Here is a 27944-nt window from a genome sequence, read left to right as displayed (position 1 = left end):
ATGACAGCAGTGTGTGTTTGGCTCTCCGTGGTCCTCTGGATTAGCAGGGCAGCAGCGGGACAGAGAACTAACGACTCTTCACTTTCGGGAGAGGAGATACTTTCTTTCGCGGAGCGTTTCATGAATGTTTCGGGACAGAGAGGGAACGCGAGTTCCGGATTGTTTCTCCTGGACTTTGATGAGGGTCTGCTGGAGGGCTGGCGCTCTCTGGCCAGCAGCGGCGGGGAGTCTCAGGACGCTGGCATCAAGGCGCTGCTAGTGGCAGCCTATTCCCTCATAATCGTGATCTCCCTGTTCGGGAACACCTTGGTGTGTCACGTGGTGGTCAAAAACAAGCGCACCTTGTCCGCCACCAGTTTATTTATCCTAAACCTGGCGGTGGCTGATATCTTCATCACAGTCCTCAATACACCCTTTACTCTGGTAAGACCACTGTGTGTGTGTGTGTGTGTATGTGTGTATGTGTGTGTGTGTGTGTGTGTGTGTAGGTGTGTGTGTGTGATGGCTATGGCAGCACTTATCTTTACACATAAATGTTTTTAATAACAACATTTGTAATGCACTGCAATAATTAAACTAAGTCAAATTAGGGGAACCTGCTCAACACTCCGAGCACTGCTCCAAGTACTGTATTAAACTGCTACCAAAAGATGGCGCTAGTGGTGTCATCGTGATGCCTCTCTTTGGCTGGCTGTGTTGTATTATTATCTCATGTGTGAGTGGGGTAGTTACTTTAAAGCAAAAATCATCACACCCTGTTTCCATTACCAACGTAATATTAAAAAACTACTTCATAGTTGAATGTGTTTTTAGCTGGGAGCTAAACCGTCCCGTCAGGTAGAAAACTGTTTAGAAAAATGAGCATTTAATAGGTTGAAAAATGTGTCACTCCATTTCCTGCTTTGAATCATCCTCGAGCCTGCAAACTCACAGCTGACATTGAGTTTGGGACTTACTCTGAATGCATGAAATGTATTTATTAAAAATGCTATACGCTTTAATCAAACGTGGGCAGCTCACCACCTCCAGCCTCCGACCTCGTGTGGGAGTCCACGAAACAGAGTGCATTTCTGAATATATGCTAATTGAGTCTCTCCATGCAAAGGGTTTTTTTTTCTAACAACCTAACCTACTTAGCATTTTTTCAGTTTGGACTTGTGTTTTTGACAGTTGTATAGTGAAACCCCGAACACATGGAGTATTTTTCCCTTCCCACTCCTCATATTGTTCAGCAGTAAAGTGCCACACATATTTGTCACACTTACAAATTTAGATAATCAAACAATAATATTAATATTATATACAGATAACCAGAGTAAACACAAAATGTGTGAAAAGTAATTGCCCCCTAAACCTAATAACTGGTTGTGCCACTCTTGGCAGCAAGAACTGCAGTCAAGCATCTGCAAAAACTGGCAATGAGTCTTTCACTCATCGCTGTGGAGGAATTTTGGCCCACTCTTCTTTGCAGAATTGTTTTAATTCGGTCACACTGGAGGATTTTCAAGCATGAACAGCCTGTTAAAGGTCATACCAAAGTATCTCAGTTGGATTTAACTCCAGACTTTGACCAGCCCACTCCAAGTGTGTGCCATAGTGTTTTGAATCATTGTCTTGCTGCATTACTCAAGTGCACTTAAGCGTCAGGGCACAAACTGATAGCTGGACATTCTCCTTCAGGATTTTTGAGCCTTTGTGTTAGTTTTGGTCAACAGTGTTTTTTTTTTTCTTTGGAACTCTCCCATGGATGACCTCTCACCAAAACTGAGACAGGTGAGACTGGCAGTTCTTTAGATGTTTTTCTGGGTTCTTTTGTGACCTCCTGGATGAGTCTTTGAAGTGTTCCTGGAGTAATTTTGGTGCACCGGCCACTCCTGGGAAGGTTCAGCACTGTTCCAGGTTTTCTCCATTTGTGGATAATGGTTCTCTGAAGTGACAAACCCCTAGAAATGGCTTTGTAACCCATTTCAGACTGATAGATATCAATGACTTTTTCACACAGGGCTGGTCAGGTTTGGAAAAGCCCTTTTCCTTAATAAATGAAATCACTGTTTAATAACAGTGTTTTGTATTTACTCGGATTATCTTTTTCTAATGTTAAAATTTACTTGATAATCTGAGGTCAGATTATCAAAGAGATCAGGAATGGGACAAATAATCTTTCAAGGCACTGTAGCTGCAAATGACAGAGAAAGAGAAAGCTTGGTGTTTGTGCATTAGTGGGGCTGGAGCCAGCAGCTCCAGTTTGAGGACTGGCAAGTGTTATTACGGAGATAAAAAAAAAAAAAAGCTTCACCTTGAAAGATCCCTCTGTGGCATACCAGGCAACTCAATATCACTCTCCATTCTTATCTACCCCAAGGATCACTAAACAACTCCTGCCTCACACACCCTCACCCCACCTCCCCTCTCTCTCTTTCCGACAGATTTTCTTTCAGCACTTTTTGAAGTAGTGCACTTAGGCTTAGAGCTGGGGTTAATTTAGAGAACATTTGATCATATGTGCCGAAAAATCTAACACGATGTCTGTATCCTGCATGACCTGCACAGCATGTGTCACCGTAACTGTGATTATAAAGACTAGAAGAAGCAGGAGCACACCTCAAGTGGAGATGTCTGACAGTGCAGGTTATAAACTGTAATCTTGTGTTACAGCTGTGTCTAAAATTGCTCCCATCTTTGCTGACATTTCCCCACCTGAATCAGAACAGTGTAAAAAGTTGCTATGCTATGAAAGCCTCCAATGGAAAAAAATCTATAACAAAGCAAAATGTTCCCCACATGGCATACACTATTTTTAGGGGTCTACACTGAACTGCAAGCAAATTACTAATAATTCTGATTCGTCTCATTGGTGCACTAGTATTGCAGAGCTGTTACTTAGAGTTAAGGCTTATTGTTGCTGTGGGAACTAGTGTATGAACATGGTTAGCTCATGTCTGTTTAGTGGCTGCTAATCATTATAATCATATAACATGGCTGCTCTTAGAGTACTTCTCATTTTTGCAGTTTTAAAAGTTGACCTTCCTCCCAGTGTGTCTACCTGATGAGAGTGGGTAACCGTTGACATTTCTCATTTTGGCCTGCCCTGTGTTTGTGCACTCCTTTAGGTCCGCTTTGTGAACAGCACCTGGGTGTTTGGAAGAACTATGTGCCACATCAGTCGCTTTGTACAGTACTGCTCACTGCACGTCTCCACCCTCACGCTCACCGCCATCGCACTGGACCGACGACAGGTTTGTCTATAAGGGAGTTGGGGGGATGAATCTGTGCAATTTTTCAAATTTTAAGGATAGCTTAGGAGCTTCAGAGAGTCTGTGTGAGTTCTATGATGCACAAAAGCAATGGTAAAACAGCAGCAGTTGGTGAAAAGTATTTGAGTATAAAGCATAGTAAAGACAGAAAATGATATGCTGGGAAGTCACCATTTTCATATTGTCAGCGCACGAGATAATTATTCAATTCAATTCAATTTTATTTATATAGCGCCAAATCACAACAACAGTCACCTCAAGGTGCTTTATATTGTACAGTAGATCGTACAATAATAGATACAGAGAAAAACCCAACAATCATATGACCTCCTATGAGCAAGCACTTTGGCAACAGTGGGAAGGAAAAACTCCCTTTTAACTGGAAGAAACCTCCAGCAGAACCAGGCTCAGGGAGGGGCGGCCATCTGCTGCGACCGGTTGGGGTGGGAGAAGGAAGACAGGATGAAAGACATGCTGTGGAAGAGAGACAGAGATTAATAACAGATATGATTCAATGCAGAGAGGTCTATTAACACATAGTGAATGAGAAAGGTGACTGGAAAGGAAAAACTCAATGCATCATGGGAATCCCCTGGCAGCCTATGTCTATTGCAGCATAACTAAGGGAGGATTCAGGGTCACCTGATCGAGCCCTAACTATATGCTTTAGCAAAAAGGAAAGTTTTAAGCCTAATCTTAAAAGTAGAGGTAGTACTCCACTTTTATTATGACTGGTACTTTCGGGTGCTCCCTTATTTCCCAAGTGGTAACCACAGTCGATGGATTCGCATATTTGATTTGGAACAGACTTTCTGCTGGATGTCCTTCTTCACGAAACCTTCAAATTTTTCTGGAATCAACACTCAAGAGTACACTAGTTTGTGACCCCATGAGGCTCAGTTTGTGTCTCAGTCTATATTTTTATTTTATTTTTATTTTACTTGCTATAATAAATCAAAGAAGCAGACAAGAAAGTTTATCTATAAAGGGCCATTAGTGTGTGTGTGTGTGCGTGCGTGCATGTGTGTGTGTGAAATACATTGAAAGGTATTTCTATTTGTTTGAAACTGTAATGTTTATTGAACTTTCTAAATAAAAAAGTAATTTTACATATATGATTTTTATTTTGTATTGTCCTTGCTATGTTTGGAATTGTGGTGCAATTTATTTAGGTTTTTCTGGAAAAAAATCACACTGATGATGTAGAGGTCTTGAAAGCTCACAAAAAGAAATGTATCAAATTTTATATACTTGGCAGGGTTAATTTTATACAAAGTGCTATTGCTATTTTTCTTGTCATTTGATTACTGGAAATCTCGTGCTTTGGGCTTGAACAAGTGTAAATGCATGGTGGAAATGTGAAGCATAGTCACAGCAACAGCAGATGTAAGATCTGTTTTCCATTCTGCATCTCAAAGCTCTGGAAGGTCCTCACCTTTCTTCTCACAAAACCTAAATTTCTGCTTTTAGATTCAACACTGTTTTGGCTGTCATCTGGTAGATGTGTGGTAGCCTATGTCACCATGTACTGCCTCATGCTCTTCCAAAAGTGCAATAAAGTGTCTTCGATTCAGTGCTTTTTCCTCAGTGAACAATATGGTTAACCTTTAGCACTGACTTAGACAACACGTGTTGGTTGCAAATATGCAAAAAGATACAAAAAGCCGCCCTGGGTTCATTTTATACGCTTCCAACATTTTTCCCTGTCAGATTTTAGTGCCTTTCATTCAGTGCATTGCTGCCAGCTCTTCCATAATCCCAAACTCTTCTGTTATCCCAAGTACAAAGACGAGTAACTGGACTGTGTCACAGCCCAGTATAAAAAGAGTAAAAATTGCTCATTTTATTTTTCAACAGTCACTCCACATTTCCCATAAAATCCTCAATCAAACTTGTTACGGTTCACCCGGAGAGGGGCATATTATCAAATGCTTCTTTTGTCTCAGAGTGGCTTACGGTGGGTTTGTAGGAAATCACAAAGCTGGTCTCCACTCCATTCCTGGATTTGTAAAGCTTGGTGAAAAGTCCTTGCTGCACTTGCAGCATTGCTAGCAAATGGTCAGATGTGCATTTTCGCTCTGCATCAGTCAAATTCAAATTGTAATGCTTAAACACAGCACTCTGCTCTTTACAAAGTAGGCACTCACTCTTCCTGACTTAAGTGGTTAAATAGTTAAAATCCATATCTTGTTAAAAACTCTTGACCAGCAAACTCACATCTCTCATAAATGTCAGTTCTAACACATTTATAGTGAAGCTGAATTAATTTGCACGCATGTACGTACATAAACTGAAAACAAATTTGTTTTATGATTTCCCACAAAAATTGCAAAAATAGTAATTCTCCTCTCCGTGAATCGCTACCTTATTGTGGTGGAGGGGTTTGTGTGTCCCAGGGATCCCAGGGGCTATGTTGTCTGGGGGCTTTTGCCCCCTGGTAGGGTCTCCCATGGCAAATTGGACCTGGGTGAGGGACCAGACAAAGAGCGATTCAGAAGACCCTTATGAGAAAAACATCGAGGGAACAGTTTACCCTGCCCGGGATAGGGTTACCGGGGCCCCGCCCTGGAGCCAGGCCCGGGGAGGATGCCCGAGGGCGAGCGTCTGGTGGCCGGGCCTTAGTCCATAGGGCCCGGCCGGGCACAGCCCGAAAAGGGGACATTGGCCCATCCTCCCGCAGGCCCACCACCCGCAGGAGGCGCCGTAGGGGTCGGTTGCATTGTGTGCTGGGCGGCGGCCAGGAGCAGAGGTCCTGGCGGACCGATTCTCGGCTACCAAGACTCGCAGATGGGACATGGAATGTCACCTCTCTGGTGGGAAAGGAGCCTGAGTTAGTGCATGAGGTTGAGAGGTACCGGCTAGATATAGTCGGGCTCACCTCTACGCATGGCTTGGGGTCTCGGAACCAGTCTCCTGGAGAGGGGCTGGACTCTGTCTCAGTCTGGAGTTGCCCCTGGTGAGAGGCGGCGGGCTGGGGTGGGTATTCTAATATCCCGTTGGCTTGCTGCCGGTACATTGGGGTGAGATGAGAGGGTTTGTTCCCTGCGCCTTAGCGTCGGGGAACGGGTCCTGACTGTCATCTGCGCTTATGCGCCGAGTGGCAGTTCAGAGTACCCAGCCTTCTTAGAGTCCCTGGGTGGGGTGCTGGAAGGTGCTCCACCTGGAGACTCTGTTATCCTACTGGGAGACTTCAATGCTCACGTGGGCAACGGCAGCGCGACCTGGAGGGGCGTGATTGGGAGGAACGGCCTCCCTGATCTGAACCCGAGCGGTGTTTTGTTATTGGACTTCTGTGCAAATCACAGTTTGGCCATAACGAACACCTTGTTTGAACATAAGAGTGTTCATAAGTGCACGTGGCACCAGGACGCTCTAGGCCGCAGGTCGATGATCGATTTTGTAATCGTATCACCAGACCTGCGACCATATGTTCTGGACACTCGGGTAAAGAGAGGGGCTGAGCTGTCAACTGATCACCACCTGGTGGTAAGTTGGATCAGGTGGCGGGGGAGGACGTTGGACAGACCCAGTGCACCTAAACACGTAGTAAGGGTGTGGTGGGAACACCTAGCAGAGGCCCCAGTCCGCGAGATCTTCAACGCACACCTCCGGCAGAGCTTCAACAGCATTCCGAGGGAGACTGGGGACATTGAGTCCCAATGGACCATGTCCAGCATCTCCTTCGCCGAAGCTGCTGCATTGAGCTGCGGCCGCAAGGTGGTTGGTGCCTGTCGTGGTGGTAATCCCCGAACCAAATGGTGGACACCAGAGGTGAAGGGAGCCACCAGGCTGAAGGAGTCCTATCGGGCTTGGTTAGCCTGTGGGACTTCGGAGGCAGCTGACAGGTACCGACAGGCCTAGCGGAATGTGGCTCGGGCAGTGGCTGAAGCAAAAACTCGGGTGTGGGAGGAGTTCGGAGAGGCCATGGAAAAAGACTTTCGGACTGCCTTGAAGAGATTCTGGCAAACCGTCAGGCGTCTCAGGAGGGGAAAAGCAGTGCTCTACCTGCACTGTGTATAGTGCTGGTGTAGCGCTGCTGACTTCGACTGAGAAAATTGTCGGGCAGTGGAAGGAATACTTTGAGGACCTCCTTAATCCCACTGACACGTTGGACACGCTGGAGAGATTATATCTCTCGGCTGGCCTGGGAACGCCTTGGTGTTCCCCCGGATAAGCTGGAGGAGGTGGCTGGGGAGAGGGAGGTCTGGGCTTCTCTGCTTAGGCTGCTGCCCCCGTGACCCGGCCCCGGATAAAGCGGAAGAAGATGGATGGATGGATGGATGGATAGTAATTCTCTGATGGGAAGTTTATCAAAGAGTCTAAAGTGTATATTTATTTACATTTGAATTTTAATTTCCCATTGACCTCCACTCAATGGGACAACCGAATGGCCAGATGTGATCCAAAGGCTTTACAATGCCCAGGTGAGTCTAATGTGTTTACTACCAGGTCAAATTTCAATCAACAGCATTCTGTGCTCTCATCGGTGAATGTTTCAATCACTTGCCTGGAAGATGGAAAAGTCTATCTTGTGACCTGCCCACTTCGTGTCACTAGTAGTTCTTTTGCCCTTTGTGACTTGAAGTTTTTCAACTTTCTATGGTCTGGGAAGGTTCACAGCATTGTTACATGTGGTGTTGTCAGTGTAATCATGCATTTCAGAGTTGATTTGAATTACAGATATGCACATTTTTTTTCTTTGTTGTTCCAAGTCAGAAGTTTTTGATTGGGTTGGTATTTGACCCAACACAAGATTTTATCCAAACTTTTAATATCCCAAATGCTACTATGCATTCAAAGGGATAAATAAAGTAAAACATCCATGGCAAAATGACATATCCTCAGGCAGTGCAGCAGCATTAATGAGAATGTCAGCTCCTCAGCAACTGACTGTGGCAGACAGGCAAGGGGGAGTGGAGTGGAGATGCCATGAGCAGAAAAATCTATATATATATATATTTTTTTTTTTTGGTTTGATGCAGGTTGTTAAATCTCTGATATTCAGAACACAATTAAAAGATGCATTTCAGAAGTAACATGAAAGAAAAGAGAGGTGTTGCTGTGCAAGAGCATACATTGTTGATAGCAGCATTGGTGTTAAGAGGGGGTTTGTTTTGTTTGAATTTCAATAAGGCAGTGAATTTAGTGAATTCATTTAAAGAAAGCAAAACATACCTCTTGTTTTAGAGGAATGTCTCAATGAAGACAAAGAAAACATCTAAATTGCCTGGTCAATTTTGCTCAGGGGGCACCTATATACATCTAGACTGTTAGATTAGTCATAAATAACACAGTAACGCAGTAGACATGCAGAGAGGAGCTTTTTAAAAATGTCAGGCTGCAGGGGAGTTCATATCTTTTCTTCTGAAGACTCATGATTTTCAGCAATGCAGTTTCTCAAAGGTCCGGTTAATTTGGCCACCTCTTGGTGCTTACTTGGGAAATCAGTCAAATAAATGATGTCATCTGACCTGCATTAGATAAACTGCTTTACACGGTGGGATGATTCAACAGTGACATGGACTGTTGAAAGTTTAAATTGCATGAGGACGGAAAGAAGTGTTTCTTAATGCAGTTTTTATTAGGATTTAAATTGGCACCCTTGACCAAGAACGATCTGCTGCAACATTCGGAGCCATCAGTGGGAGAAGAGGAGGAAAAGGGATGAGGAGTGCGAAGTCTTTAAAATTAAACTAATATGGCATTCATATAGCATAATATAGCATAAAATTTGAAAAGAGTAAAGACGTGGAAGAAACACCTTTTAACCATCTCATGAGCGTTGAGGTTGCATAGTTTGTCCAGCAGAGAGCACTCTGCAACCTGATGGCAACAGGTGTTTGGAACCAACAACCACCTGATCCGAGAGGGCAGAGCGTGAATAAGCCATTCACAACTTGTTGTGGCATTACAACTAGATTATTTTTAAACTGCACCGTCATATCATTTTATTATGGATTCATAAATAACTGCACATGTCAAATGTTAGGGAAAGCTGTTTATTATTTGTGTGTCCTAAAGAAAAAAAATCTACTGATATTCATACCTGATGTTCTGCGGTTCCTAAACGCTGATAACGGCACTTTTTGTTTGTGGAAACAAACATTGTTATTGTGGAATATCTAGGAGAGAAGAATATTCACAAAGTGACTAGCTGTTGTGGAGCGGTTAGCACAGCAAGGTCCTTGGTTTGAATCCAGTCTGAAACCTTTCAGTGTGGAGTTTACATGTTCTCCCATTGCTCTGTGGGTTGGTACTTTAGCTTCCTGCCACAGTTCAGAGACAGGCATGGGTTTGGTTGACTATAGGGGTGAATGGCTGTCTGTCTTTCCTGCAAAAGACTGGTGACTCGTCCAGTATGTACGTGCCTCTTGCCCAATGACTACTGGAATAGACTAAATATGGTCATACCACACTGACTTTGTGTATTCTCAGCTCCACTGCTCTGTCAGTGCCTCAAAGTTAGTGCAATAACCACAATTTTACATATGTCAGGCTTGTGACAGCAGGAAACAACTGGGCTTAACTTTTCGAATTTTTCTGTCAGAAACGCAAACCTGTGACACACAGCAAACACAGTTCCTGCCATGTCCTCCTCTGTCGTGTTTAGCTATCACTCCTATTGGCGGTGCAAATACAAACAGGAAAAAAAGAAGTATGTAGCACCCCAGGCAAAGCTTATTAAGTGATAACTGCAGAAAAAAGACTAAATCCAAGTGCTTTGTGCCAGAGGAACCAAGAGACAGCACAGGATATAGTCGGATTTGGTTTGCTTATTATTACAGCTTTTCTCCTTCATTTTGTCAAACCCATATCTGAACAGAGGCCAGGACATCAACCTCATCCAACAAAATGGTCTGCAGTTCCCAAGCCAGGATTTTAGCCTGGAGCTCACCAAAGATTTTACTGCCCAGTTATTTTTTGTGGTGTGGTTTCATTAGTAGCATACAGACACTGATTTAAAAATGTAATATTTTTTTGTCTTACAAAATATGAAAATATTAATTATAACTTAGATTTTAAGTAAAACTTAGAAAAACTCTGTGAGCATACAGATATGAACAGAAAGTTGGTGTCTGCTGAGAGACTGAAGTAAAAAGGTTTTCTTAGCTTAATCACTTGCGATGTTCCTCCGCTACTCCTTTCACCGTCATGAAATACTCAAAGAAGCTATAAGCTTCTTGTGGAAAAAAAGGACCCGGACCAACCCAGATGTTTGTGCAGCTTTTTTTGCACAAACCAACCCCGGCTCCAGCCTGGCTGCTACTGAAATAGGAAAGGCATGATTGGATGATGCTCACCAGCTACAAAGATCAGCCTCCCTGACACCATACCCTGAACCCACTGCCCCACTCCTCCCCTGCAGCCGAGCCGCCAACCACACCCCCACTTCCTGACTTAGGCTGCGGACCCATCCGGCCTAGTCTACTCTCACCCTCCACCAGCGAGAGAGGAAATCAGCCACGATCATCTCTGCCCCTGGCCTATGGACCACTTTTAACTTAAAAGGCTGGTGAGCCAGGTGCCACTGTGTGATCCAGGCATTGGCATCCTTTATGTAATGGAGCCATTGCAGTGGGGACTGATCCAAACAGAGCTGAAAGGGCAGCACCGGAGGTAATGACGGCTGGCCTTCTCCACAGTGCTGTACCTGGCCTTCCAGTCTGACAGTCTTCCAGCTGATGTACTCCACTGGGTGGTCAACCGCGTTTACATGCTGGGACAAAACGGCCCCAAGCCCTCTGTTCAAGGTGTTGCTCAGCAGAATAAAAGGGAGGAAAAAGTTAGGTGTGTGAAGCAGAGGATCCCCATGGACAGGCCTCTTCACCTGCACAAACACCGCCTGGGACTGCTCTGTCCGCTGGACCAGATCTGGGAAGTTGGTCAAGGGGCTGGTTAGCTCCACAAAGCTGGGCACAAACCGTAACCAACCAGCCCTAGGAACTGCATCACCTCCTTTTTGGTCTTGGGACACGGGCAGGATGCAATGGTTGCTGTTTTTTCCATCTGTGGATGCACCTGCTTGCTTCCCAACTGGTACCCCAGATACTATACCACTGCACACTTGTTTGGTTTGGCCGTGAGCCCCGCCTGCCTCAGGAACTCCAGGACGGCGGCCACCGCTTCATATGCTCTGCCCAGGTGTCACTGTGGATGATAACATCATCCAGATAGGCAGCGGCATATGTAGCCTGTAGACACAGCACCCTGTCAATGAGGCGCTGGAAAGTGGCAGGACCTCTGAGCAAGGCAAACGGAAGTGTGTCGAACTAGTACAAACCGTACAGAGTTTCCTTGGACCATCAGATAAGGGAATCTGCCTTGGTTAAATCCAGCGTCGTGAAAAAACGAGCAGTGCCTAACCCGTCTAGGAGCTCGTTGACCCGGGGGCATGGGATAAGCATCAAACTGTGACACTTCGTTCACCTTGCAGTGTCAACACAGAACCGTATAGGCCTATCTTTCTTCACCACAAGAACTACGGGGCTACACCAAGCGCTGTGTGACTCTTCTATTATTCCTAGCTTTAGCATTTCAGCCAATTCCTTTTGCACAATTTGTCTCTTGTGCTCAGGTAACCTGTTGGGCCGTGAACGCACGGCAGGAATGGTGGAATTTGGCACCTTTAGCCCCAAGTCACACAGATATATCCCCTCAACCTCCTTAAAGCATAGAGAAAGCCTGAAACTGCTTCTCTGGAGAACCTGCTTAACCTGTTGGGCCATGAACATACCGTCCTTAACCAGGCTCACTGAAGAAATAGTTTCAGGCTCACTCCATACTTTAAGGAGGTTGAGGTGATATATATTTGTGTGACTCCTCCCTGTCTCACCGTACGACTTCATAGTCAATGTCCCTCACTAGCCGTGTGACCACGAAGGGTCCTTGCCACTTGGCGAGCAACTTTGAGCTAGAAGAAGGGAGTAATACAAGCACTTTTTCTCCCGGTGTGAGTTTAGCCCCTCTATTGTACAGGTGCTGCTGACATTCCTGGGCCTGGAGCCAAAATTTTCTTGTGATAACCTTCCCAACGTGTGCAGCTTTGCTCTCAGGTCCAGGACTTATATTGAATCTCTTTCTTGAACTTACGAATCATGGATTTTAACGTCTTATTCAGCCGCTCCACCAGCCTGTCAGTCTGAGGGTGGTCCAAATAGATTTAATTCCCAGTAACTGTTGATTTCTTTTACTGTGTGAGACATGAACGATGTGCCATGGTCAGTCAGTATCTCTTTTGGGATGCCGACTTGGGAGATGGCCTGAAACAGTGTCTGCACCACACTCTTTCCAGAACTGGTGCGCAGCGGCACTTCTTCAGGATATCATGTTGCACAATCCACCAGAAATTATACAAACCAACCCCGCATGTCCCTACCCACTGTAAACACACCCTGACACACTGTCCCATTAACCTACTGTACCTGGGCCATTCTGTTCCCAAAATTAAGAGGTGTATCAGGCGTAAACTAACCAGAGCCTTCACTCTATGCATTTTCCCTTTATACCTAATTTCCAGCGGAACCAAGAGATATTTATGGATGTCCCCACGCACGCATCAAACCTCTACCTACTCTGCCTACAGCAATGCCCCTGGATGAACCAGGGTTTGGTGGACCAGGGTTTGCGTACAGCTTGAATCCACCATAGCTTGACATGCACCCCCTTGGCACCTTACCGGTATGCATTATGCGTTTCCTGGACTGGGCGAGGGTTTCAGAGGTCTAGTGACTTGGAACACCTTTCCCAGCTCCATTAACAGGCATTTTCAGCACAAGTGCTCTAGTCCTGGAGCCAGGACTAACTCGCTGGTGGCCACTCCACCAGGTGGTCATCTGCCAGTGTCACCACAGCTTTGAGGCTCGCCGGCTTGTGACAACGGAACCATTCCACTGTCCTGATCGGGAGCCACTCAACAAACTGTTCAAGGACCACTGTGTTGAGCAACCGAGTCTCCCCCAGCGTGGGGCCAGGCTGTAGTTACCTGGCTGTGGGGTCGTGCAGCTGGCTGTGAAGATCAGCCTCAACTGACACCACGCCCTGAACCCGCTGCTCCACTCCTACCATGCAGCCGGGCCACCAACCACACACTGCCACACACTTCTATAAAGAAGCTGATATATCCAACAACCTTGCAGCTTCTATACTGTAATCTTTACAGATGTGTCTGAAATTGCTTCAAACTTTCTTGACATTACCTTGCATGACTCAAAACAAGAAAAAGTACACACCTTGAACAGCTCCCAGAACAAAAAAAAAACAATCGTTATTTTACATATTGCAGCTTTAGCGTTGGATAATCATGATTTAGTACCTTGTAGCTCAAGCTTACTGATGTACCATGGGAGTTTTTATATTCTAGTAACACATGTTTTGAGTTTCAAAGGAAAATTCACACTTGTCTCAAAATTAGAGGCTGTGAGTCTTGTGTTGTACTTAAATAACTTCTCATCCATGTTGGTTTAAATAATTAGTGACCTTTTTAGCTTCATGGTTCGTGGTAGATACTTGAGAGCTTCTTCTCACTGTGTCTACTCAGGAAAACTAACTATGTGCGGGTAACAATTTGATCTGGCCCTCTTGATCTGGGCTCTCTGATTCACAACTGTGTATTTTTTCTGCCTCCCTTCTCTATTTTGATTGAGTATTTTCCAGCACTGGAGGAATAGTTCTTAGATTTTTAAGTCTACCTCTTCGCTGTTTCATAAGAAAATGTATGATAGTACTCAAGCATTTAACATTTCTAACTAAAAAGGTTTACACAGTTGACTCAAAATAGCTGCAAAACTGCAAGGTCGAAATGAACAAACTGAACTGTCATTTCTGGGAATTTTAAGCACAATAAGCGTTGTGAGTTTCTATAGCGCAGACTGAACCTTGAAAAATCTCCAGCAAATGCTGGTATTTTAAACAACAACCAATTAGTCAAACTTACCCAGCCTGTTATAAAAATATTTACTCGCAGCTCAGTCAAATTTAAATCAATAGTGTATAAACTGTGGCTCATGGGTCAAAGCTGGCCCATACAGGACACCGTATAGCTGACTATTAAGTCCTTAACTTGGATTCCAGTGTGTTGGAGGAAGTAACATAACAGATCCTAATTCACTACCAACTCTGTTACTGTTTTATTTCAGAAAATGCCAATTAACAAAAACATGTAAGAAAATGATCATGAACAAATATGAAAACAAAAAAAACCCCAAGAAAAAGCATAACAAAAAACCCTAAGGGTCTCCAAGGCAAAAACAACAACAAGAACAACAACAAATGCCAATTCTTTCTAGAAACAAAAGGAAAGCTGTCAAAAGTGAAATATCAGAGAGACCCTGCTGAAGACTTCATTCATACAAACACAGAAGAATAAGGACCCGGCATTCAAAGGCTTGTCACGAGTCTCTTTCAGGAAATGCATTTCAGGCTATATTGGACAAACCCCAGCCTAAAAACCCCAGTGGTCAAATGACAAGGAACTTGTCACAGTTCTGGGCCATTTTGATCCAGCATTTTGAGTTCTCATGTTTAGGTTTGATTTTGTATTTTTGGTTATTTTCTTGATCTATTGTCAGGCGATGATGATGATGATGATGATTTAGTATGTTCCAGCTTATTCTGGTTTAGGTTTAGCTCTGCCCGTGTAAAGTCCGTGTTTCTTAGTCTGCGTCTTTGTGAATTATTTCCTGTTTTATTTTAAAGGATTATGTCTTATGTCAGTGTGTCTAGCTTCGCTCCCCCTGTCTCGTTAGCCCTAATCTCTCCCAGCTGTGTCTCCCTCCTGTTTTCCATTCCCTGATTACTCCCCTGTGTATATAAGCCCTGTGTTTGCCTTTGCTCTCTGTCGGGTCGTACCCTCAGATTGTGCCTGTGTGTTTCTGTTCTTTGTGTTCATTGTTTCAGTTCATGTTTTGTTTCTTCGCCAGCAATAAAGCTGAGGTTTTCAGTTACAATTCAGTCTCCGAGTCCTGCGTTTGGATCCTCATCTCCGCCTGCCTGCACACAGAGCCCTGACAGAACTGCTGCAGGGGTTACATATTTGCTTTCATTAAGAAGTACAGTGAAGTTCAGCCATGATGCTGACTAGACTAATAAGTAGTCATCTAATTAAATCTGAGGTGAGTAGTTCAAGATTCATGATTAGATGTTACCTATATTTTTATTAAGTGGTAAATAAACAAAAGACATACTGTTTTTTGTCGACTTGTTTGGTTTAACTCCTTAACGCTTAGTGTACCATATTTGATACACACATTTTTTTCGTGTGTTTTTGAGACTTCATCATCAGTGTGATTTTTTTCCCCTCCTGAAAAACCTAAATAAATTGCGTAATACATTTTTAAAGAATTTTTTTAAAAAAAAATCCAGATGTAGCAAATACGATACAAATGAAAAGTCATTCATGGAAATTTCTCAGATGGTTCAAAATATTAAAATTTCCTGAAAATTATTTCATGATTCATGCTTTAAAGGGTTAAGCAATAAAAAAAACTTATTAGTTAAAAACTACAGAGGTAGTTTTGCTAAAAGATCATGGTTTGGATTAAAATACAGTTGTTGCTTCTTTTTTTTAAAAGCTCTGCTGTCTTAGTTGCCATGGTGATGGTCCCTGCTTTTTCTGCTTCCTGCAGAAATGCATTACTTACAAACTTATGCTCAGTCTCACCAAAAAATGTGACAGTTCGTGTCCATGAATGCGAAATGAATGCAAACAAATAAACAATTTGCTGAGTGTGTGTCCTGAGGCACAAACAACAGGTTTCTTATTCTGTTTATTCTTGAAAATTGAAGAATGAAATAAAAATGGCTGCTTTCACTGTCAGATAGGATTTAAAATGTCACTCCCTGTAAAAATGGGCAATGGCTGCAACGTTTGTTACTGGAGCTTTTCAAACACCAGACATCTAGTTTCCTTTATGTAGTGCATTATGGGAGCCTAGTGTCCATCAAAGCCATCTCAAAAAGTTAAACAAAAAGAGTACTTAGCATGCACGCACAGTGAGTGCCCTAAGGACATTTTATTTTTTTATTCATTTTTTTTATTCATTTTCCCGTGTGAACACACCAAACATTCAAAACCTGATTAGAATGAATATTAAATATGGGGGTGGGACACAGCTACAGTGTGCGTCTCTCAGTGTGCTGTCAGTGCTGGTGAATTTTATAACTCAGAGTAATATGTGGTCACATTATGCGCTTTACTTATTTTTTATGCTTTAAATGTTTTTCATTTGTAATTTTGTTAAATAAGGGTCCTAACTCCTGGATTCAGTGATAGATCCTTCATGGACTGATATCCCAAGTTACACCACAACAGGGCACCACCTCCTCCTGAGTACGACAGTTTAGTGTGGTATTAGGTGTCTGTGAAGGTTCTCAGTCATCCAGGTCATCGTAGTCAAAGGAGTTTGCAAAGAAAAGCGTCTGGACTTCTTTGAGTTGCTTGAAGACGTTTCACCTCTCATCCGAGAAGCTTCTTCAGTTCATGAAGAAGCTTCTCACCTTTGACAGTGTGGTATTAGCTTTTGTCTTCAGACTTTGGCAGAAGCCAAAAAAGGAAAGCACACTATATACCTTACTTTTCGGGGCAAAATGTAACCTGTTTGCAGGCCTTACGTTAGGGGCCTGGTACAGATTCTTGGGGACTTGCCCAGGATCTGCTCTCCTTGTTGGTCATGAGCTAATCCACAGTCTACAAGACATGCGACTGATAGAATTGGTGGTGCAATGTAGCGTGAGGAGATGAGCTGTTTGTGGGAAGCAAGCTGGGACTAAAAAAAGAAGAGATGTACCTGAAAGTAAACGGCTACAAAGGAGCGAGGAAGTTGTTGTCATGGCAGACTGCAAGAGGAAGAGCCCGCTTCCCCCGTCATCTAACAGGCTTTTCCAGATTCCTTCCAATATTGTGCCTGTTTCTGTCAGTAATACTGCACAGCTTATCGGTGGAGATGTTGAGGGGTGCTTTGATCATATCCACACTTTCATGTACAGCAAAAACCTGCTAGAGGTATAAGATATTATCAATGAGGTTGTTCAGTCTCAAAATGGTGTGATCCTACTTACTGAGTCAAGTGTAAATGTAGAGCCACTTTTCACACTTGTCACTGCCACTTCAAGGAGAAGGCATTTGACCGTGTCACTCTGGGTATCCTGTTGGGGGTGTGGTTTTGTTGGCTTCATTAAGCAACAAACTCCAGGTCACACTGTGGAGGTTTGCAAGCTGGAGGTGAATCAAATGGGATGAGAGTTAGCATCTCAAATTCTGAGGTCATGGTATCCCAGGTGGACCATTTGGGGTTTTGTTCATGAGTGGAGAGAGATGAGCGCAAGACTGACAAACTGAAATGGCGAAATATAGGACGAAGAGTCAGAGTGGAGCCTCTATTCCTCCACATTGAAAGGAGTCAGTTTAGGTGGTTTCGGCATCTGACAAGGACGCCTCCAAGGTGCCTCCTATTTGAGTTGTTTTAACCATGTTATGCTGCAAGGAAGCCCTGGGGCACACCCAGGATATACTGAAGAGCGTACATCTCTCGGCTGGCTTGGAAATGCCTTGGAGGTAGCCGGTGAGAGGGAAGTCTGAACCTGGATCTAGTTTTTGCCTTGGCATCTGCCAGAGCCACTCTATGCTTGACTTGTCAATAGTAGTAGTGCTAGTAGGCAATAGCAGTTTTGTTTGTACAGCACCAATCCTGTACATATAAATAAGTCGACGAGTTCACAGACTATTTTGCAGGTGTCTCCAATAATTATTTAAAGTTAGTCACTGTAATCTTAATTCTGCTATCTCTGCTATATTTCTGCAGGGTTTCCCACTACACAAATGTGCTTTTAGCAAAGTGCAAATCAGCATTACTGTAATCCTGTCAACCTATGTGGAAAATGTTTAATTATTGGCTCTGAGTAACAAATTAAATGCTTGTTGGTGTTTATATTATTTGAGTTTATATTCCACTTTATTCTGATTTTGGTAATGTGAAAGATTAACTCCAAGATGCACTTTCAGTACATTTGGAACACATGAATGTGAATAAAGAAAGACTTGGCAGAGGTGAGAGATGAAAACACACTATCCTGTTCTTTTCAGGGCAACGTGATTTATTGGTAGGTATCATACTAGAGGCCAGTTACAATTTGATGGCAGAGACATCAAGCATTCTGTGAAACCACAGAAATGTGTTTACCTGTCAATTTTAATGTAGTCTACAGCCAGTAGAAGTGTCATAGCCTTAAATGGTTAAAGCGTTTTTCCTATGCTTTGGGCCAATTCTAAGACAACTAAAAGAAAGCCCCAAAGGACAAGGCTGTGACTGGAGTATGTCTAAGACCAGTGTTAGCCTTGAATTTTTATGTTAACACAGAATAGAGACATGTCTTCGTGCTTTTTATTTATTGCAGCAGTCGACACAAGAATGATTTGGAAAGAAACGCTCTAAAGGACCAGTGTTCACTCACCAATCCAGGACAAAGATAACACACTCGATGCTCACTCTGTCTCTTATTTTTAGGCATGAAGAGACAGCAAGGGCCACTTTTGGACTACTGTCTAAAACATATTCAGCTTCTCTCTATCTCTGTGCTCTGCAGCTTACTGCCTCAAAGAATCCATTAACATACATGTGACGCTGCATTAATGACTTCAAACCAACAGTTTTAACATCTGTGGTCACTGAGTCATTCAAGGATCACACTTGCATACCTGAAAACCTGATCAGCTCCGCTAATGTACCCCTAAAAGTGTGTATACAGGGCCAAAGGACCTGCTTACGATGCAGTGAATCATCACAGTGCTAACACTTGGAGTTATCTGTTTATATACATTTCGTTTATGAACTTTTATCACCTGAAATCCAGTTAAACTTCCATAACAACCACTGGACATGAATATTGACCCTCTACATCATGAAAAGTATAAGCAGCATCTTATTAACTTTAGGACACATTATTAAAAACAGCTCTGATAAATAATGTGACATATGCTGCTGGTGAAATGAGTCTGAAGTATATTTTTTCTCTGATGAATCGTGACTCTACATATCTCAGTGATGAAGCTGAGGGAGTCTAAAAATTACCCTCTGTAATATTCTTCTTAATTAACAAAGCCACAAGCTCCTTGTGGTTCTTGTTTTTGCTTTAAATGCATTTAAATGAATGTAGTATTTCTACATCTCAACAGTGTTTTCTCATTCTAATTGCAATATTTCAATCATTAATTTATATGCCATTCTCTTTGTCACCAACTTTACTCCCAGCTGTGGAGCTAGAAAGATTGGAGCTGTGCAGTCATAAGTTCAGATATGCCTGTTAGTTCAAGGGTTATTCAGACTTTTTAATTTAGTACCCACATGGTAGAGCAGTACTAAAGACTTGAAAGCTATGTGCCCTATACGCCTGCTGTTCAAATGCTGCTTCTATATCTGATGCTCGGCTAATCAGGAGATTGCTGACTTAGATGGAGGGCAGCTGAATGAAGGCCCAGTATGACATAAAGAAAGATTATTTTGACCTGTGAATCATGCAGCGCTACTGCAGTGCAGTGTGAGAATAAACAAATGGAGTTTGATGTAACAGGTTCTCTTTAAACAACGCAAAATGTTTTTGGATTGCCTAAAATAGCCACCATGTGACAATGTCTCAACCAGTTTTATGAGACTGTGACTTGTATTTACTTTCAATTAACAAATGAGTTCAGCGGTATGTGGACAGTTGCATGTAACCCAGCAGTGAGACGTGGCAGGTGTGTGAAGTTCCGGTTTTACAGTGGAGAGGGGGAAATGACTCACTTGGAAATAAGTGACATAGTATTTTTATATTGTGAACTCTGGTAAATTAGTTTTCCACTGACTGACCTGTGCTGCTACTGGTTCTCAGGTTTACTGCATTTTGTGGGTTTAGTCAGTTGCATCACGTTGTATGTTACATAAACTGTCATGGCTGAGTGCTATTAAGTCAGTGCTTAAAAAGACTGGACCTCTTTATGTCCATATAGACATTTCTCCTCTCATCCAAGAGGTTTCTTCAGTTCTAAAACAACTGGCGGAGGGACCCAGGGTGGCCAAACCCAGTTCATCCCAGGGACAAAACATCCAAATGGCTAAATTAAGCAATATATTGTATGTTGTCCAATGCAGTGAGGAATGCTCCTACTTTATAGTAAAGGAGACCGACAAATGCATTGCACAACATGGGAGAGCCAGCTCGACAGGCACATGCATTTAAAGGAGAAAGGATACTCTTTCAAGGATGTCAGTGCTCAAATTTTGGACCACGATGACAGAGAGGAGTTAAGGTGGCAATCTATGACCACTGTGAATGGTCGTAGTTGAGCAGAGTTGGTGACTTCTGACACCTACAGTGCAGTTTTGAGATCTGTTTCCAGGCATTTCAACCCTTACTCACATCTGCCTCGGGTGACCTCGGTAGCTAAAATGATTGTCGAATGAGGCAAATTTCCTAATGAGGCTGTACACTTTGGCCCTAGTGATGGTAAAACCTCGGCTCGTGTGATGGACCACCTCCAGAGAGTGTCATTGTCTGGGAAGGCTCACGGTTTTTATGTTTGTCTTCCTTTTCGTCTCACTTGATTTTTTAGTTTTCTTTCTCCACACAGGTGAAGTGGTGGGAAAATGCTTCCATGGGTTCCCCCTCAGGCGTGGCCCTCTCTCTGATTCCTTGTTCTGAGTCTCCTCATCATCCAGAGTATTTAATGGCCGGAAGTATGGCAGATCTTCGTCAGATCGTTACACCTCCCATGGTGGTAATTAGGCTATCCATGTTTGCTTTCCATCCGAGTTATTTACATTTATTAATTTCATTTCTCCCTCTGCCTTCTGGTTGCCTGTTTGGAGTTAACTCCGTGAACCTGATTTCTTACTTACCTGCATCCCCTCCAAGTTTCACTCAAGCCCCCAGCCACACTCACCTGCATAGCCATGCTCCACGCTGCTCGTCTTGCCTCTCTGGGTGCCTGCTTGCTGTTCCATCAGACCATCCACAATTCACATCTGGAAAATCCGAAGTAAGGCTTATTTATCTTACCTTCACTCTAAAGACAAAAGATTCTTAAGAGAATCAGAACAGCTTAGTGATTTGTCCAATAAATCTTTTAAAACTGTGAGCTAAGACTGTGTTTTGAGTCTGTCCCCTGTGTTAATAAGATGGGGGGATAATCCTCACTGGGCTTCAAATACAAAAGGCTCTCCAACAGTTATCACTCAGGCTCATGGATGAAAGGTGAAATGCCTTGGTGAACCTAAAGAAGTTGCCATCTTTTCAAGCACTAATAAAATTAGTGCAAAGGTAGAATTTGTCCTGGCACTCATTAGCCATGATGAAATAGGCACTTATTCTGGAAGCTGTTTTGACACATTATCTAAATTAACTTTAATTTCAGTGGTAAAAAGAAAAACACATGTACAGACTACCCAGTAAAACCTGATTTAAAAAAATATATTAAATGCAGACTTTGCCCAAAATATAGTTTTAAACTTTTTTTTTTACCTCTTATGTCTCTGCTGCTACTCATGACCTCATCTTTAAGTAACCACAGTCTGTCTGTGTCAACGTTACCACAATGCTGCACAATAGCCAGTAAGACCTGTACTTATTGTCCCATGCACGTTTGCATTCGTTACAAAAGTCTTTACTCACACCCCTTCAGTGGTGCTCGCTAAATGCTGAAGTACAAATACTGCAACTTTATTGACATCTGTATGCATGAGAGTGATGACAAGAAAAAAGGATGCTTGCAGAGTCTGCAGGTGGCACCATGGGATGACTTTACTTTCACTGATGAATCATCTGGAAGGACTAGCAGGCATCAGCAGATGAAAAGTGAACTGACTGATGGCATTTTTTATTGTATTAAACTGCCTGTAAGATTTTATTAGTCAAAAACTGAAGGTGTTTGAACACTATTTCAGAAGGTCTCAGTCCACATTAATAATACTAAAATGCCTTATTTATCCAAAAATCTAGAAAGTTACTGTGGCAAATAAATGATATTAATACATTGCAGAGTAAAAAGCTAAGAAAGGTAAATTAAACTGAAGATGTAGTTTGGGGGTAAGAAGACCTTTTTGCCTCACAGCAAGGTCTTAGGTTCAAATCCAGTTTGCATGGTACTGTGCACTTGCTGCTTACACAGTTGGAGCTGGAGAAACTGGAGAGTGGGGTTTAGGTTAATTAGCAATTCTAAATTGGCCGTAGGCGTGAATGTGAGTGTGAATGGTTGCATGTCTCTATGTTTAGCCCTGGCAGATTGGTGTACCTCTCATCTCTCCCTATGACAGCGGGGGAAAGGCTTCAACTGAATTGGATAAGAGGAGGGGTGGTGTAATTGGGTAAAAGATCATTTTTTGAAAAAGCGATTAAACAAACCGAAATTTAAATATGACATAATGAAGAGCTTGGGTCTAAAATGAATACAGGCATTATTGTGTGAGATGGTGTAGATTTTCTCTATGTATCCTTGTGGCAGTGGAGCTGAAGCATATATTAGAGAAAGTGTTCAGTTGTACGTCCAGTAAGTGGTGGACTTACTGGACGTAAGTCCACCACTCCAGTAAGTGGTGGACGTACAACCACTTACCCAGGAGTTATGCCATAACTCCTGGGTATACAGCACATTTAAGCTCTGCTTAACCACAGTAGTTAAAAAGAGCCTTTAAAATATGCAAAGACAAAAGACAGTTGATTGGTATTTTAAGACGTAACAGTCAGTGAGTTTGGAAAAAGTCAGTTATGAAAATTTCTTTGGGTGTGGTCTGAAAAAACATCAAATAGAAGGGAGTCATATTAGATATACGAATACCAACAATTACCTCTGCTGCAGAGAATGACTTCATCAGAGTTACCAGGCTCAGAAATTGCCAATCGCCACAGAGTAGAGCTCACATAAATACTTCCCAGAGTTTAATTAGCAGGAACATCCAAACGTAAGGTGTTCAGAGGTGATTGTAAAAATCAGGCCTTCATTGTTGAATTGCCGCACGGAAACCAGCGCCGGGGGAGAACAGGACAATTATAACTGCTCGGGCCGAGAAACGCGAACAACTTTAGTTTGATGAGCCAAAATGAGAGATTTGCTCCCAGCTGGCATGTCTTTATGAAACACATTGAATCTCCATAATATGGGTCCCAAGATAAAGCATGAAGGATGAGATCTTTATTTTGAGTGGGACTGTATTTGTGTTTGCAGCAGCTTAATGAGCCAAACCATCTCTGTACGCTTTGCAAGGACTTTTTGACAAAGAGGCAGCATGACTGCCTAACTTGACCAAAATAAAACTTTAATTCAAGGAGGAAAAAAAAGTGTATTTCAACAGTTATGTCGTGCTTTTTGTTGTGGAGAAGGCACAGTATCTGGCCAGTATTTTTAATCTTATTGAACTGAAGTGAACAAAAAGCTTTTTTTCTCTTCCCTTTTCACTTGCTCTCCTGACTAATCTGTGTATCAGGGACATTTCGTCTCCTCACTCACATATCTGCTCATCACTAAATACACACCGAGACCTTCCTCTTCTGACATTTTAGTATCTTATGTTCCACACTGTAGTTGGTAGTATGGCACAAACAAAAACAGCTAGAGGCTGAGAAACAGCAGTTGGTTATACTGCAATACTACGCTGTTTTCGACTAGTTGGAGCCACGCTTGTTAAAAAAAACATGCTCTAATCTTTCTTTCTACTTCCCTGGGCACAGACTGGTGATTGATATTGATCTGAAGTGTATGCATTTGCACTGACTTTGATCTGTGTGTGGTGATTCTCAGGTGATTTTGCATCCTTTGAGGCCTCGCATGTCTCCTGCACAAGGTGGTGTTTGGGTCGCTGTCATCTGGATAATGGCCAGCTGCTTCTCCCTCCCACATGCCATCTACCAAAAACTCCTGACCTTTACATACAGGTAAAATGATTCACAGTCATTATGTAGAGGCACAATTCAGTGAGGTTAGCTATGGAGATGGAGGCTCTCTACTTTATATGCTGATGGATGTGGAACAGGTTTGCTCTGTGTCAGATTTAAAGAAAAAAAAACAAAAAAGAAATATTGGCCTGATTTAAAACGAACGAACTTAGTCACAAGAGTTACAGAAAGTAGGCGAAAAAAGTGGCCAAAAGTCGACACAACAAAGTCAAAGAAGCAAAATGAAAACTGGAATGCTCAACTTGGTAGCACAAAAGCAGTCTGGCAAATTGGAAGAGCTACACAGGAGTCATATCTACAAAGGAGACTGATTAGCTAATTGAGAACAAGTCACACATTCCCAGAGTTCGGAATTCAAAGTGTGTACAAGCAGAAATTAATCGTATACAAAGATTTTTTTTTTTTAATCTCTTAGTATTTTCCTCTGTGAAAATGTATTTATCTTTGCACTGTCCCTTTTCACCCAGTTTTAGGCTCTTATCAAATTTCTATATGCATTTTACACACAGTGTGGTTGCTCTCTGACCTTTTAACAAAAGAGCATCAAATTCCACTGGGCTTTGAGTTATATACTAGTGAGAATCAGAGCAAACACAGATGGAGACTTGCCCTTAAATACACCAAAGACTTTGTGGTTGTGAGCTTTCTGTGGGGTGTGAAGCAAGATCACAGCTGAGTTCTTAATGAATTCATTAACTGGTGTGACCAGTTTTTCCTCCAAATTAATGTGGATAAAACCAAAGAAATGTTTGCAGATATTTGTCAGAGGTCCCTTCCCCCTGCACTCTTGTCTGATTAAAGGGGAAGAAGTGGCTTAAGTATTACTAATATATGTACTTGTACCCTATATTTCCTGCTCTGATTAATGTTTATCCATAATTTTAGTATAAAATTAAAAAGTCATACACAATATGATGAATAACTAACTCATAATTAATTACTGAGTAACTATTTTTCTTTACTCTTTGGTTTAAAAAAAAAAACATCAGATAACAATGAAAAATGAAGAACTAGAATAACTTTAAAATAACTATGAACTAATAAACTCAGTGGATCAGAGACAAATGTTTTTTTAAAATTCATACTTCTCTATGAAATAACAATAGCCAATGATTATTAATATACAGTACTGGGTAAAGGCTCGAGCTGCACCACCAGTCAGACTTTCTTGTAAATTTAAAGTGCTTTTGAGCAATAGCTCTCCAGGCTTTCTGTAGGTCCTTCAAACTTTTTATTTGGATATTGTCAAGGCAAGGCAAGTTTACTTATATAGCACAATTCAACAGCAAGGTGATTCAAAGTGCTTTACAGAGACATTAAAAAACTAAAACAAATAAAAAGCATGATTTAAAATGGAAAAAAAAAGGAGTAAGTTTTAAAATTTAAGCTTAAAAGTAAAACAGTGCGGATTTGGTGCTTTATTCAATTGCAGCTGAAAACAGGTGAGTCGTCAACCTGGATTTAAATAAACTGAGTGTTTCAGCTGATCTGAGGCTTTCTGGGAGTTTGTTCCAGATATACGGAGCATAAAAGCTGAATGCAGCTTCTCCGTGTCTGGTTCTGACTCTGGCTGATTTTTCACTCATTTTCAGTCCAGTCCTTGTACCTGACCATTTTCAGAGGAATGTTTTTGTATTTGTTACTTAACACTGTACTATGAATCATTCAAACATATAAAGGCACCTTACTCAACAGATGACCCAGAAGTGTATCTATACATGAGAGACATTAAGAACAAAGAACCAATTTTCAATTGTATTTTTAGGAACTTTATTTTATTTTTATTTTAACTAGCACCCTGTCACAAGAGTGCATCATGTGTTTTATTTTCTTTAATTGAATCGGTTAAAAATGCCAAAAATAATAATATTTGACAGACATAAACTACTATTTTTGAACTAGTAATGTGATTCATGGTGTGTCCTTAAAAAAAATGAGAAAACTGGATAAGAGTAAAAAAAAGTGGCAGGCCTAAAAAAAACCCATCTACAGTAGATGAGTGTCAAGTCCTTAAGAAATAGGAAAATCTCTAACAAAGACCTGCTGTTTTACTGTTCATGACCTGAGAGATGCTTGTAGCCCTTTCAGTTACACTGAAGTTCACTGAAGCCTCATAAGAAAATGGAAGGGTGGCTGTCAAGAAGTCATTCTTACTGAAAGGATAAGGGTGATTTGGTATGCCACATTACACCAGACCTGCATTGAAAATCAAGAAACCCAATCAGAAATTTTGGGTTCAAATCGATGACTTATAGAAAAACACTGTAAGTCATGGATTGGCCTCTCCAGAGCCCAGGCATCCACATTGTTGAAGCAGGCTGGGATCATGGTGACAGAACAGCCAACATCCAAAGAGGTGTTTTAAATGTCCTTCAAGAAACCTGGAGAACTATTCCTGAAGAACTTATTGAAATTAGAAAAACCTTGCCCAGAGAGTTCAGGCTGGGTTAATGAAAGGTGGTCATACAGTCAATCATTGACTTAGAAGCTGGTTAAAATTTTACAACTTCAGGTTTTTTTTTGCCATATATATTCTGTATTCCTATTTATGTTGGCACATGTTGATAAATCATTGTACTTATTTCCCATTTTTCCTGACAAAATATAAAGATTTCTGGAGAGTACTGTAGTATTTTCTGTCTTTCCCCTGACAGTAAGGAGAAAGAGCGAAGCCTGTGTGTCCCAGACTTCCCAGAGCCGTCAGATGTCTATTGGCAGTACATTGACCTGTTGACCTTCATATTGCTTTACCTGCTGCCCCTCCTCATCATCACTGCCTCCTACACCATAGTGGCCCGTCGACTGTGGCGCCACAATGCCATCGGTGACACCACAACAGCTCAGCATGCCACGCAGAGAAGGAAGCGCCGGAGAACACTGGCGATGTTGCTTCTGGTGGTCGGAGTGTTTGCCGTTTGCTGGTTTCCCCTCAACTGCTACGTGGTGCTGCTGTCCAGCCAGGCCATCCATTCTTCTAATGCCCTTTACTTCTGCTTTCACTGGCTAGCTATGAGCTCCACCTGCTACAACCCTTTCATCTACTGCTGTCTGAACCCCACTTTCCGCCAGGAGCTCCAGCTCCTCGTTGACAGGTGCAGGAAGAGACGACGAGCAGTGGTCGGGTTGGACCCGGAGCTTCGCCCTGCAGTACCTCACGCTCCATGTCACAGAACTGCCTGGCCCGACAACCAGGACTCCTCGAGGCCAAGGAACGTTTGGTCACACCCGGGCCAAGCTTCCTCACAGCAGAGTCACCCTTCTTCAAGTCAGTCTCACAACCTGAAAGATGCACATGTGCTTTTCACTGCCCGGCAGGCGCTCACAGGGAGGACCGACATCCTCTCAGTGGAGCCCATTGTGGCTGTGAGCTGACTGGAGACAATCCTGGACTGAACTGAGTTGTTTAAATCTCTTTTAGGGCTTCATCATGCTCCAAAGAGGGCAGAACATCTGGTAATATCAGATCTGTATGCCTGGGCCAGTAATTTCAAAAGCAGCAGGGTGTGGAGAGAAGGCTTTTGTGGTGACTGTGAATTGCTGAAAGATGTGACTCTTTGTCTCCCCTGAAGCTTATAAAGCAACCGCTCCACATTCACACGCGCTTTTTCTCTTTTCACTCCAGTTTTTTTTTTTTTTATTTCCCTTCGTGATGCACTGTTTGTTAAAAACAATGTCCCCGAGCCTTGACAAATGGATAAAACATTCATTACGTTACTTAAACATCTTTTTATATTGTATTGTGATGGAAAAAAAACAAGAAAACCTTCACAG

At 42.5% G+C, this 27944-nt stretch overlaps 1 protein-coding gene across 1 annotated transcript; it reads left to right on the top strand.

Annotated features, from left to right (window-relative positions):
* LOC134628582 (G-protein coupled receptor 83-like) lies at positions 1-27545 on the top strand. The gene is made up of 4 exons (XM_063475292.1): positions 1-423; positions 3111-3236; positions 24019-24152; positions 26828-27545. Exons 1-4 carry the CDS (start codon positions 1-3, stop codon positions 27543-27545), a joined length of 1401 nt encoding a protein of 466 aa, XP_063331362.1.
* Positions 27546-27944: the final 399 nt, after the last annotated feature.

This window comes from Pelmatolapia mariae, linkage group LG6 (genome assembly GCF_036321145.2).
Source record: "Pelmatolapia mariae isolate MD_Pm_ZW linkage group LG6, Pm_UMD_F_2, whole genome shotgun sequence".
Taxonomy (NCBI): domain Eukaryota; kingdom Metazoa; phylum Chordata; class Actinopteri; order Cichliformes; family Cichlidae; genus Pelmatolapia; species Pelmatolapia mariae.
The sequence above is the reverse complement of the archived record's forward strand: the minus strand, read 5'-3'. Positions and strand labels throughout refer to the sequence as shown.

Coding starts and splice junctions, on each gene's coding strand:
- LOC134628582 (XM_063475292.1), top strand. CDS start 1: ATGACAGCAGTGTGTGTTTGGCTCTCCGTGGTCCTCTGGATTAGCAGG. Junction 424..3,110: donor TCAATACACCCTTTACTCTG/GTAAGACCACTG, acceptor GCACTCCTTTAG/GTCCGCTTTGTGAACAGCAC. Junction 3,237..24,018: donor TCGCACTGGACCGACGACAG/GTTTGTCTATAA, acceptor GGTGATTCTCAG/GTGATTTTGCATCCTTTGAG.